The sequence below is a fragment of the Pichia kudriavzevii genome, chromosome 2 (genome assembly GCF_003054445.1).
Source record: "Pichia kudriavzevii chromosome 2, complete sequence".
Lineage (NCBI taxonomy): Eukaryota > Fungi > Ascomycota > Pichiomycetes > Pichiales > Pichiaceae > Pichia > Pichia kudriavzevii.
Window position 1 is genome coordinate 650,086 of NC_042507.1, and position 11,996 is coordinate 662,081.

General features: G+C 37.1%; 4 protein-coding genes across 4 annotated transcripts; 3 read left to right on the plus strand and 1 right to left on the minus strand.

Moving 5' to 3' along the window:
• Window positions 1-255: 255 nt before the first annotated feature.
• On the plus strand, window positions 256-1,737 carry C5L36_0B03280 (uncharacterized protein; the record flags this gene model as incomplete). Its single annotated transcript, XM_029464695.1, has 1 exon — window positions 256-1,737. One exon carries the CDS (start codon window positions 256-258, stop codon window positions 1,735-1,737), a length of 1,482 nt encoding a protein of 493 aa, XP_029320554.1.
• Window positions 1,738-2,008: 271 nt separating this feature from the next.
• C5L36_0B03290 (uncharacterized protein) lies at window positions 2,009-9,712 on the plus strand (the record flags this gene model as incomplete). The annotated part of the gene is made up of 1 exon (XM_029464696.1): window positions 2,009-9,712. One exon carries the CDS (start codon window positions 2,009-2,011, stop codon window positions 9,710-9,712), a length of 7,704 nt encoding a protein of 2,567 aa, XP_029320555.1.
• Window positions 9,713-10,245: 533 nt separating this feature from the next.
• C5L36_0B03300 (uncharacterized protein) lies at window positions 10,246-11,163 on the plus strand (the record flags this gene model as incomplete). The annotated part of the gene is made up of 1 exon (XM_029464697.1): window positions 10,246-11,163. The coding sequence occupies one exon, from the start codon at window positions 10,246-10,248 to the stop codon at window positions 11,161-11,163; it is 918 nt and encodes a 305-aa protein (XP_029320556.1).
• Window positions 11,164-11,283: 120 nt separating this feature from the next.
• Window positions 11,284-11,933, minus strand: C5L36_0B03310 (uncharacterized protein; the record flags this gene model as incomplete). The annotated part of the gene is made up of 2 exons (XM_029464698.1): window positions 11,284-11,469; window positions 11,931-11,933. The coding sequence occupies 2 exons, from the start codon at window positions 11,931-11,933 to the stop codon at window positions 11,284-11,286; spliced, it is 189 nt and encodes a 62-aa protein (XP_029320557.1).
• Between the last annotated feature and the right edge of the window lie 63 nt (window positions 11,934-11,996).

Consider the following 11,996-nt stretch of genomic DNA (forward strand, 5'->3'; position numbering starts at 1 on the left):
CAAATCTTTAAATGGGAGATAATGCAATAAGAAAACATTGCAACGCTAATAGCTGTCGTAGAGCGACAAAAGCCATTTTTTATTTTAGGATTAGAAATCGGTTAAACGAGAATACGAGCCTTAGGTGATACATTTATTCAATTGAAGATTCAATCGACCTGAGTTTTGTTCAAAGTTCATCTTGGCAAGGTGTTTCTCTTTTTTCTGTAATAATCACATTTTAATTCAGAACAATTTGATAGTGGAATATTGAAAATGTGGGCAATTTTGGTGGCTGTTATAGTTCCTCTCATTTATTGGGGATACCATCACATCATACGTGAACTTAGAGAGATTGACCCTGTATTGTTGAATCATCAATCATCAATCTCAGAAACCAGAAAACCAAGCGAGTCGGCAATATACAGATCTGTCGATGTTCCTCATGGTGTTAGCGTCACAAGAGGATTGAACTTAAGCGTGGGTTATAAAATAAGAGATGGTTGTTTGAAAGATATTTGGCATTTGGCATTACGTTCTGCCGGCAAGTCGCACACAACAATAACATTAGGGAAACACAGATACACAATTGGTCAGGTAAACACTTTGCTACATCAAATAAAAGAGACGTTGGATAACCTAGGAAACATTGAAGCTGTTGCTCTGTTTGGTGACTTGATGGAATCTCCAGAGTTACTTTTGGTGGTCTGGACTTGCTTTTTCATCACCGATATTAGGCTAATTTACTATAACTCAAAAGAGGATTTCCAATTTCAACTGGAGGATGAAGTAAATGTGCTTTTCACCAGTGAGAGGCATGTTGAAGATATACCACTTTCTTTCAAAGAAATTATTGGCTTTAATGTAAAAAGTCCATTTACACGCTCAATCGATATTGATGATGTAATTGAAAGCAGTTTTGAATTTAACTATAATCCTCAAATTGACTTCGAGCATGTTAATAACCAACCTTATTCTTTCATTCGTAACAGACAACTGATAAGGTTCTATCAGCTAAACTTTTTGTCTGCAGTTGCTTCTAAAGTAATGTCTATTCCTTCAAGTTTAAGCTGGAGTACAAATGACAATCTTTTAATAAGTTACACTAAAAATAGTTGCTCCGTTAATAATATCATTTTTGAAACATGTTGTGGATTAGTTTCAGGTTTGAATAAAATTGATATAATAAATTCAAGGGAGATCCCAAGTATGAAATCTTTGGCTGCCCATGAACCAACAATAATTTGTATTGACTCTCATATATTGAAGCAACTATGCAATACTACAAGGAAAAGTTTCATGCAGAGTTTCATTTTGCAAAGATCCGAATATTTTAATTCTCTGGGCTATTTTAACAGGTTTGGAAGAATAGAGAAATCTCTAAACTTGAAAGTTGCATATGTTGCTCAATTAACGCCAATGTTGTCGTCTTTTATTTCAAATTTTTGCAAGTCGGTTTTAGGATCCCGCATAATCAGGGAAATTTACACAGATTTCGCAATTGGCCCCATCTTGAAAACGAATGTATACGATTATAGGGTAATTAGAAACAAGTCTCTAGCGTTGTCTGGTGTTCCCGCTAACTCGGTTGAGCTAAAAACCATCAATCCAAAGGAGGGCAATTCTCATGGGAAGCTATTAATCCGGGGTATGTCTGTTGGCAAGAGTGAGAGCCTCCAAACGGATGAAGAGCACTGGGTTGATACAGGGCTCGAAGGTACGTTTGCCAAAGATGGCTGTTTTTACACTACTTTTTAATCTTTTGATAGGCACAGGGTAAAAACTAATAAAATCTTTATAATTTTGTGATTTTTCGTGTTTTCCCAATGTCATAAAATATAGGTTACTGAAGGAGAAAATTGTTGAACCTTTCCTCTGCAGGAGGTGGTGCGCATTGCATGTACACGCTTTTTTTTTTTTGATTTGTACTCCTCTAAAATTAACCAACCCTTTCATAGCGTGGATATTGGTTCTGTATTAGATCCGCTCCTAAATTTATTTCCTTCTAGATTGGCAATACTCGTATAGCATGGATCATGACTATTATGCACAATCAGATTACAAGTTCGGTGATTACCAATCATCTAATATCATCGAAATACCAGATATTTCCATGTCTGACGCAATGGAGTCGAATACTATTAGAGATCAAACAACCAGTGATGCGCCAGCACCTAGTAGCTTACAACACCATGTTTATAATATGGATACGGAGAATGGCGTACTTGATCTTGATCAAATCGAGAGGTTTGAAGCTGCCAATGCTGTCAGCAGTGCCACCATAGTCGATCACGGTATTGGTCTTGAGTGGAACAGTGTTCCACATAAGGCCAGCGCCACAAATAATTTCAGCACAACATATACTAATGAAAACCGATCTGACGAAAAGCTGAATTTACATCACGAAATTGATGGGCTAGAAGATGACAACGTTGATCACGCAGATCGTACAGAATTTCAGACTCCGACTCACAGTTCAACACAACAGCTTTCCAGCAACATTTCTGTAAACAATTCTTATAATTATAAAAATGGCCAAACACCAAGCTACACGTTGAATATTGTTGTACGACAGTTTACCAAATTTGCAGAAAGGAAACTGAATCTATGTCTTAATAGTTCGCCATTGAATCAAGAACCGAATATTGCTGAAATTTTGTCTGAGGGAGTGGATCCAATGTTTGATAGAATTATATCATCTCTAGGATACATTGCAAGAAGGACACCGAAAAGGGTTACTGACGCTGTAATGAACTGGCGACGCGGAAAGTCAGAATTGAGAGATATGGCCAGGAAGATATTTGAACGTGATTCCACAGCTTATAAGGAATTCTTCACCAGAAACAAAACTCAAGGTACACATAGGAGGACATCTTCAAAGGCGAAAAACTCCAGCGACATGCCCAGGTTGTCTATGCAAGAAAAAAATAGAAGTGAACTCTTTGATCAGTATCAAAAATCAGAACTTACGTACATACAAGCAGATCGCCAGTTTACCATTAGTACCTTCATACTATGGAGAGTCTTAATTGAAGTGATAAAGCAAACACCAAGTTCAACGTTAATGGAAGACACTGGTTTGGAAGAAATTATGTACAATTATTTGAGGAGTATAGATCCTTATTTAGTTAGCACATCGTTGATACATTCTGCAAACTGGAATCTGCTTTCAGAGCTTATTGGTCAGATGTCAGAGAAATCTTTTCTAAGTGTCAGTGATAGATTTATTGCAGATTTGGAAAAATTCCCAACCGGGTTTACCACAGGTAATTCATTCTCTGAAGCAAGTCTAAATTTATTAATCCATGGTATGAGATACTTACAATTTTCTAATTCATCCTTGGAAAGATTTGAGGAAGGTGCAGATTTCATAAAAAGTATTGCCAAGTTCTTCTACAGGTGTGAAAACGAAAATATATTCCTTTCCTATTGTGACGTTTTGAATCAATTGTTATTATCTCTTGCTGGCACGCTGACCGCTGAAGTAAATCATCCAACATGGGTTGATGCAATTAAAGTGATCTACACCAAAGCGATGTCAATCTCCAATTCCAATCTAACGAAGTATTGGGGAAGTTCAATAACGTTGGTAGTCACTGCTCTTTCGGTAGGCCCAAAAGAAATGTTTGAAGAAAAGTGGAAATCCATAGTGGATGTAATAATCAAGAGAATGAAACCTAAATCGAGCTTGTCGGAAAAACTAGTTGTTATGACGTGTGTTTCAAGATTATTGTGGGCTTATTTATTTAGATACCAGGATACATTGAATGCTAAACAAAGAACAATGGAAACTCTAGCAAATCTTCTCTTTTTGAACATACAAAAGAAGCAACAGTGGTTAACTGAAGACGCTTTGCTAATTCAATCAGTCGTTCAAATATTTCGGGCAATGGCATATTCTCAACTCAATTTCACGCTTGAAAACATTTTCATTCCATTTTTAAAGCCATCCTTCAACAATGCCACTTATGAAATTGTCAACCATGAAAAGTTGATATTATGCATAAGAGCATATTGCTGTATTTTGTCTGATTATTACAATCATGAGAAACCTCCATACCCAACTGACTTTGTTATTCAGAATTCTCTCGATCCTCTAGAATTCAGTAATACAATAGTTGATAAAGTCTTTCACAATGATTTATCGAATTATCAGGTACATGAAGAAATATCATCTATATTTATCAAAGTTCTGTTTCTTTTGGAATCGCATTGTGGGTGCAAGATATTAGATTTTCAATCTAAAAATACATCAGCTCCACAGACTCCTTTATCTGCGACAAGTGGGTCCAGTTTACATCAGAGAATAGCAAGCCTAACAAATTTCCATTCCGGCGATGATGCTTCTTACAAGAATACTGAATTATTTACCACAGCGATCACATGTATATCTTGGTGTGCTAATACGTCTAATTCCGCTGAATATAGGAAAATAATCGAGCTTCTAGTGAAGAACTCCATTTATGAGAATGAAACCACGGCACAATTTTGTATTGATGCTTTGAAAATTTTAGTTTGCAAAAAAAACCCCAGTGTTGTGCTTACTACATTTGCATCAGTTGCTTTCTGTTTGGATGAAAAGGCATCGAATTCTTTTGACGCTGCATACTTGTTGTCTGAGAATTATGTCAAGTTATTAGAGGTATACCTGGAAGTTCTTCAATCATGGCTCGATTCTTTGACAGAAATAGAGGAACACGATACTGAAGAACAGGCCAATACAATGTATAATGTGAACCATGGATTTATCCAGGAGGAAATTAAAGAAACCAAAAAATTTGAGACATTGGAGCTAAAAAATATGGCAACACTTATTGACGATGTCGAAGGAAATGCATTGTTCTTCCTTTTCAGTCATGATTTCAGAATACGGTTTTTAGGGTGTCAAATGTTGAGAATTGTGACCCAGTTTGATGAGGCAATATATTATTTGTCAATTGAAGATGACGTACAAGTTGCCAAAGGGCATTGTCGGCTTCCATCGAAATTTGCTGCGGAATCTGGAACACGTGTTATTGAGGTTTTGGGCTCGCTGAGCTTTGTGGATGTGGCGAAGAATAAGGTAACACAATTTAGTGAAGCAGAACTTAAAAGGTACACCAAGTTAGCTGCTTCTGATAAGAAGAATACAATTGTCAAACTTGCTGAAAGTAGTCATGGTGTTGATGCCGCTTTGTGGTTCAAGATTTTTGAGGATATTCTAAGAACTTTAGTGAGAAACTGCCCAATTCAAATTGCTATAGCAAGATCACATAGTTGCATTAGACTTGTTCAATTTTATGACCAGATTGTACGGATTAATAGTAATGGCGGAACTGGGGTTGACAATGCTGTGATATGGGATTACATGTTATACTTGAAGATAGTCTGTTCTTCATTGACAACAACAAATGAGCAGAGACTACATATCCCCGATTTAAAAGCGACTTCACCATCAGCTAGTTCCATATATGCGCCTTTGGTTAAGGGCCATTCAAGAAAGAAGTCACAGCAACTGTTTACTGTTCAACACCAAAAGATTACCAGTGCACGATCCATTTTCAAGATGACAGTTCCATTACTAACAACTACAAATGGCCGTTTAAGAGATGCATTAGTAGAAGGCCTCAGTTGCATCAATGTCAACATTTTCAAAAGCTTTATTGATTGTATTGCGCCATCTATTGAAAGATGGGAAATCTTCGCAAATGGAGGTTTTTCAAGTGACATGGTCCTTAAACAGGAAATATGCTGTATTTTGAGCAAGGTGATTTATCGGTTTTCCAAATCTAATGAAAATTATTTTGACGAAGATATCTTACAAAAACTTACGTTGCTGTTATCTAATATGTTGAGTGTTTTAAGCTTAGATGTATCTCAAGTGAATTTTAGGTACCAAAGACTCAGAAAGTATTTCAGTAATATGCTCGAAACCCTACAGAAGGATCTTTTGAGGCTAGGAGAGGCTGGCAAGTGGTTTAGCTTCCCCTTTAGAAAGAAAAGCTTCCATTTTCTACTCGAATGGACTGGGTACGGCGATAAAAGTTCTATACTAGTTGAACGATACAACTCCATGAAAAAAGGCATAAGTGCTGAGAATGATAGGTTGAATTTACAGGCATCATTAGAGATGCAAAAACACCAACTCCAACTTAGTGCCATTAGCTGTATTGCATGTCTATGTGGAAGTCCTGTAACCGAGGATGGGGATTCTGTGGATTTGTCTAGTATGTTTGGTTGGTTTGATTCGTTATTCAAAACTCACAATGAAAAGATTAGCAGTTTAGCAAGAGGTGCGCTGCTAGATTTGCTGCTCGTCAATGGTACTGTTAAGGATATTTTCACAATAATTATAAAAAAGTGTTATACCCACGATTCTGCCCTTGGAAACTATTTTATAACTCTGACTGAAGCATTAGTCCAAGGAGTTGAATTTGAATATGAAGTTTATTTGCCCCTCGCTTTGGCTTTGTTTTCTTCTGGATCTGATAATTATAACGTTAGATCATCTGCAACAGTTTTACTGGAATTTATTGAGATGAAGTTCTATAATACTAGCAATGTTTCTAGCTATGTGGATGGCGTGTGTTGCAGATCAAGGATCATATACAAAAGAACACTATTTCAGTTGTCAACATATTTTGCCACTGCTCACCCTGAAGAAAAGTTTCGCATGATTTCGGAATTGACTATGTTGTTTAATTTAGTTGGCTCTAGCCCGAGACGTGATTTAGTTGCTGTGTTGCTACCATGGGTTCAAACGGTAGATTTGGATTTAAATAAGGGTTCGAATGAGATTGACAATTATTTGGTTGTTTTATCAAATTTTTTTGATATCACAATGAAATATTCACATAAGATACAAAATGAGCTCGAAGCTTTATGGGTTGCTTTGGGTACATCCAACATAGGCGAAGGTGAAGGGGTACAGACAATCTATGATTACATCATTGCAAATTCATTATCTTTGAAGAACCTTGCGTTTATTGAATGCTCTAGACAGGTTATTGTTTCAATTTCGACCATTCCAAGTAAATTCAGCTTAATTGAATCGCTAATTTCAAATATGCAACCTAAATCGATGATTCCGTTTGAGCCTGAAGTGAGTAAGATTTTGATATCAGAAATTGAGAAACATGAATTCAAAGGGTTGCCCTATGTTGCTAAACTATCGAAATTGATACAGAAGAACTCTTCTACTACCATCCCAGCATTTTCGTTAGGTGAATTATCTCTTATCTTTTTGGCAGACTTAATTTTAATTCCGAATGAGAAGGTTAGTGAGAATTTGACATTGTTGTTGCATCTTTCAATCTCGTTGTTGGATCATCAGTTATTCCTTGTCCAAGATCAAGCAGCGACACTGGTAATTCATTTGATACATGAGTATGGTGATGCATCATCTGATGCAGGTCAAAAGGTTATTAACAAACTTCGGAAATCTGACCACTCCAACAATTTATGGTCCTACAGCGATTTGGCATCAATGAAAAACAAAGGAAGAATACCGGAATCTATGGATTCATTAGTCAGAGATATTTTGAAAGTTTTTGAAACTAAAATTCCTACAATCCAGAAAGATTGGAGTATAATGGCTATAAAATGGGCAACAACATGTAAAGTGATGCACCTTGCTTCCAGATCATTTCAAGTTTTTAGATGCTTAATTTCATTTTTAGACCAAACCATGTTGAAAGACATGCTGTCATGTTTGACTAATACAATATCTGATGGGAATAGTGGGATCCAAGGATTTTCCATGCAAATATTAATGACACTAAATGCAATCACGTCTGAGTTGTACAGCGAACAGCTGATTGCATTCCCTCAGTTATTTTGGTCTTCAGTTGCGTCACTAACCACTGTTCATGAGCATGAGTTCATTGAAGTTCTATCAACATTGTCAAAGTTTATCTCCAAGATTGACTTCAATTCCCCGGAGACGGTGAATTGTCTTAGTGCAACGTTCCCTTCTAACTGGGAAGGCCAATTTGAGGGATTACAAAAGATGATAATGATTGGATTAAGATCGTCCAATGCCTATGAGCCAACTTTAAAAATGATGCAGAAATTAAATCAGTTGGATAACTCGCAAATTATAGGGGAGGGTAAACATCGTGTTTTATTAGTATTAATGGCCAATATGCCTAGATTTCTACATGCATACACAACCAAAAGATTTCCGGAAGATGTTGTTAGTGCTGCAAATTCTCTAAGCGCCATGGCCGATAAAAACGAAATTATAGGTTTATCCAGGATTATTGATTCTTTGGTGAAGAAAAGGTTTAGAAACAAGGAAGATTTCGTTAGTCAAGTTACGAATATCTTGAAACGATTTTATTTCCCAAGATTTGCACCTGAGGTTTTGATATTTCTTCTTGGGCTCTTATTAAATAAAACGGGTTGGATTAAAGTGGAAATTATGGATTTTCTAAAACATATTTTTAGGATAGTTGACTTGACAGCGCCTGAATTCACTGGCTTAGGTGCTGATTTGGTTTCCCCCTTACTAAGACTTATCCCAACAGATTATGTCAATCAAGCTTTAGAGGTGCTTGATCTAGCTACCTCAATTACGGCGTCACCATATGATAAACAGTATCTAATGGTTTTGACGGGCAATCCAATAAAGAAATATGATCATGAAAACCTTGTTACGCTTTTTGGCGTTCCTGAAGAGAGTGGATGGTCAGTTCCTATGCCAGGCGTGAGGACAGCTATTACAAGAAACAATATATATTCGGTTTATTCTACTTGTGTCAACAACATCGAAGATGATACGAAAGAATTGTTGAATGGTGAGATGAATCCACTAAATATCAGCGATAATGCTTCAGCTAAGAATGAAAATGATCTAGTCGATGAGAATGAATTGAATAAGGGATTTGATAGGTCTATGCAATTGTCGGAAGCACCTCGTCTTTCTGCCGAATCACAGTATGTCCAATACAATCCCTTATCTCCTGAACTTCAAAAGCAAGTGAATAAACATCACCAGCAACAAGAACATTATAACAACGATAATATGTCGGTGACAGAGAAGGATTCTTTAAGCAATATGTTAGCAACTTTGGAAACTCTAGATTCATTTTTCACCAAAGATGGCCAAGAAATTAAGGGAGGGTTTGAGCATCAATATGCAAGTTCAGTTGATACCAGATCCACAAGCACTACAAGTAACACTGAGAGATGGGGATACGACTTTGAACTGGGCTCACCCAAATTGGAACACACACCAGTACAGTTTGACTCTACGGCATCGTTTAGAACTTTATTGGCTGATGTAAAATCCCCAGTCAGTGACTCCTTGTCATCTCCTAGAAGTTCATCCTTAATTGGTAGAGGGAAGAAAAATAGTAGAGGCTCAATCCATGCTGTTGTTGAGCCACTGAAATTAGCTAGAGACATCACCAAGGATCCTATCGTCAATGGTGCCTTAATTACCGAGTCTAACAATGAAAATGAAGAACAATCCGATGCTTTGTTTGGATTTGATCTATTAAGGCAGACCAACAAAACACGTAGACGGTCTACACGGTTCACCACGTCCCTTGGAAATGAATCCAACGGTGGTAACATGCTATTAAAGAACAGTCCAATATCACCGAGAAATCCAAGGTCTCCTAGACATACAAACATTAATAGCAGAAGTAAGTTCAGGAGTTATGCTGCATCGTACAGGAGAAGTTCTCGAGCGCCATACAGTCCAAGTGAAAGTATGAGAACAGACAGCCCACGATCTAATATATCGTAATACCCATCCCTATTGTATAAAAGCTCTACAATATAGGTGTATATCAGAAAAGTAGGTCAATATGTAATGCAAACATACCTCTTCTATTAGGCATGACTACTCTTTGTTTTTTTTTTCTGCTGCAACCTTTTATGCGAGGAGACAATAATAACGGCTTTGAACGGTTTTGATCGGCGGGTCTAATTTCAACGGAATTATTTGACGCATACAAGGCTTCTCCCTACGAAATTGTGAGCAGGAGTCGCCTATAAACCGGGAGTTTAAGGCTTCTTGTCGAGTGTTTCGGTTTGCATGTTTGTAGGTAGAAGTAGAACGTAGAAGAGAAGTTGTATTTAGAAGAGAAGGGGAAAGACCCATACAGAAAAACCGCAGCGCCAAGTAGGGGAAGATCGCCTGCGTAACTGGTAACGCAGGCTAGTTCGGTTTTTTTCTGATTGGGTTTTGTTTCATGCCATCACCGGATCGTCTCTTTGAAAGCAAATAGATGGCGATATTACTCTAACGTGGTGTCTTTTTAGGAGCGGGAAAGCAGCATGGTCACACAGCCGGATGTTTCCTTGGTAAACAAGAAACGAGAAGAAGAAAAGGAGGGTTCGAGATTTGACTTTAGACAACACCTAATATATTCCACCAAAATACGACATTTGGTTGGCATAGATTTGGAGGGATTCTTCCTTACGGTTCTATCCGAGAAAACGTACATCAAGGACCATTACGTGTACGGGGTTTCTGATTGGTGCGTTGTTGTCCCTCAGATCTGTGGGTTAATAAGAAGAATTATAAAGGATGTGTTTAAAGTGGACATGAATTACGAATTTTTCCAGTATTGGAGAGATCCCAAGAACGGAAAGCGGGGGCAAACCATTGAAGGGCTGGTACAATTCATAGAAAACAAACTATCAACCACTTTCAGAGATTCTCCACCCTTTACGGTAGTGCCTTTTATTCAGAATCTTTTACTGCTGAATGACTTAGTGGAATACCAACCTGTAGAAAATGACGAACCGGCTCTATATTGTGGCGTGAAACATTATAAAAAAATTGTCAACGACCTGGTATTTGGAACAAAGATAGAGATTGACGTCACCAACCCGTATTATAGGGAGAGCGTTGATGAGCCAGAAACACCAGTAGATAACGATGATACTTACTTGGAAATAAACCAGAAAAGGGAAACGGACGAGCCAGTTACGACATTAGAACAGGATTTTATTTGCAAGAATTCCACAAACGCAGTAAAGTACCTATTGGCTTTAATCTCCATAATATCTGTGGAGAGTAATTTAGAGCAAGTGCAGAATGACTTGAAGAGCTACAATTCGTGCAACAACATAGTTCCATACACGAAGGATTCGAAAACATCTGATACTTTGAATGATATGACCACTCATATCAAATTGGAGAAAATATCCTGGTTTGAACCAAACATGATTCAAAAGCGAAAACCATGAAAGTACAGGACTAGATTGAAACTCCAATTAATTAGACTTTGTGAAGTTAAACAGTAGGATAGGTAGATATTATTTACTTAAAATTATTGAAATTTAACTATAAAATTAAACTCAGCGCATTTATTTAGCGTTAGAGTTCATCTTTCTCTTACCACCTGGAGTGATAGCAGCATTAACGAATCTCTTGGTGTACAATAATCTCTTGTATGCTCTACCCTTTGGTTTCTTTGGCTTTTCTTGCTTCTCAACCTTTGGAGTTTGAGACTTAACTTTACCTGCTCTGGCTAAGGAACCGTGAACTTTACCCTATATCAAAATATTATTAAATGTAAAAAGTTAGTACGTGTTCTCAAGATTTCCATCTTAACACAACATAAAAGAAAACACCTCGAGATTATTTGAAAGCTCTGATTTGGAAATAAAACATAGCAAAACCTGAAGCTCATTATCTCATGAAAAAAACGTAAAATCGATTTTTCAAAATAAGAACTTTGCCCTTGGAAGGATAATTTGTATGGCTCCTTTCAAATAGTTGTTGCCATCGTTCAATAATAAAGGATCTATAACGTTATGTCAGACTGTCCTTTTGGACAACTCATTGGTATAAAAACTCTATTGAGTCAGTATTACTACCACTATCAATATTTATTCTTCTTTTCTAATCAATAAATCATTCCATGTTGTTCAACCTCCTAATATTTCGTTCATACTCCAAATACTGAGCGCAAATAAAAGTGTTCCTCCGTGTGTCGTCACCAGGTACATACCATGTTGTATATTTAAGTTTGTTGATCAGAATAATGGAAGCAACCCCAAAACACCTTGAAACTCTG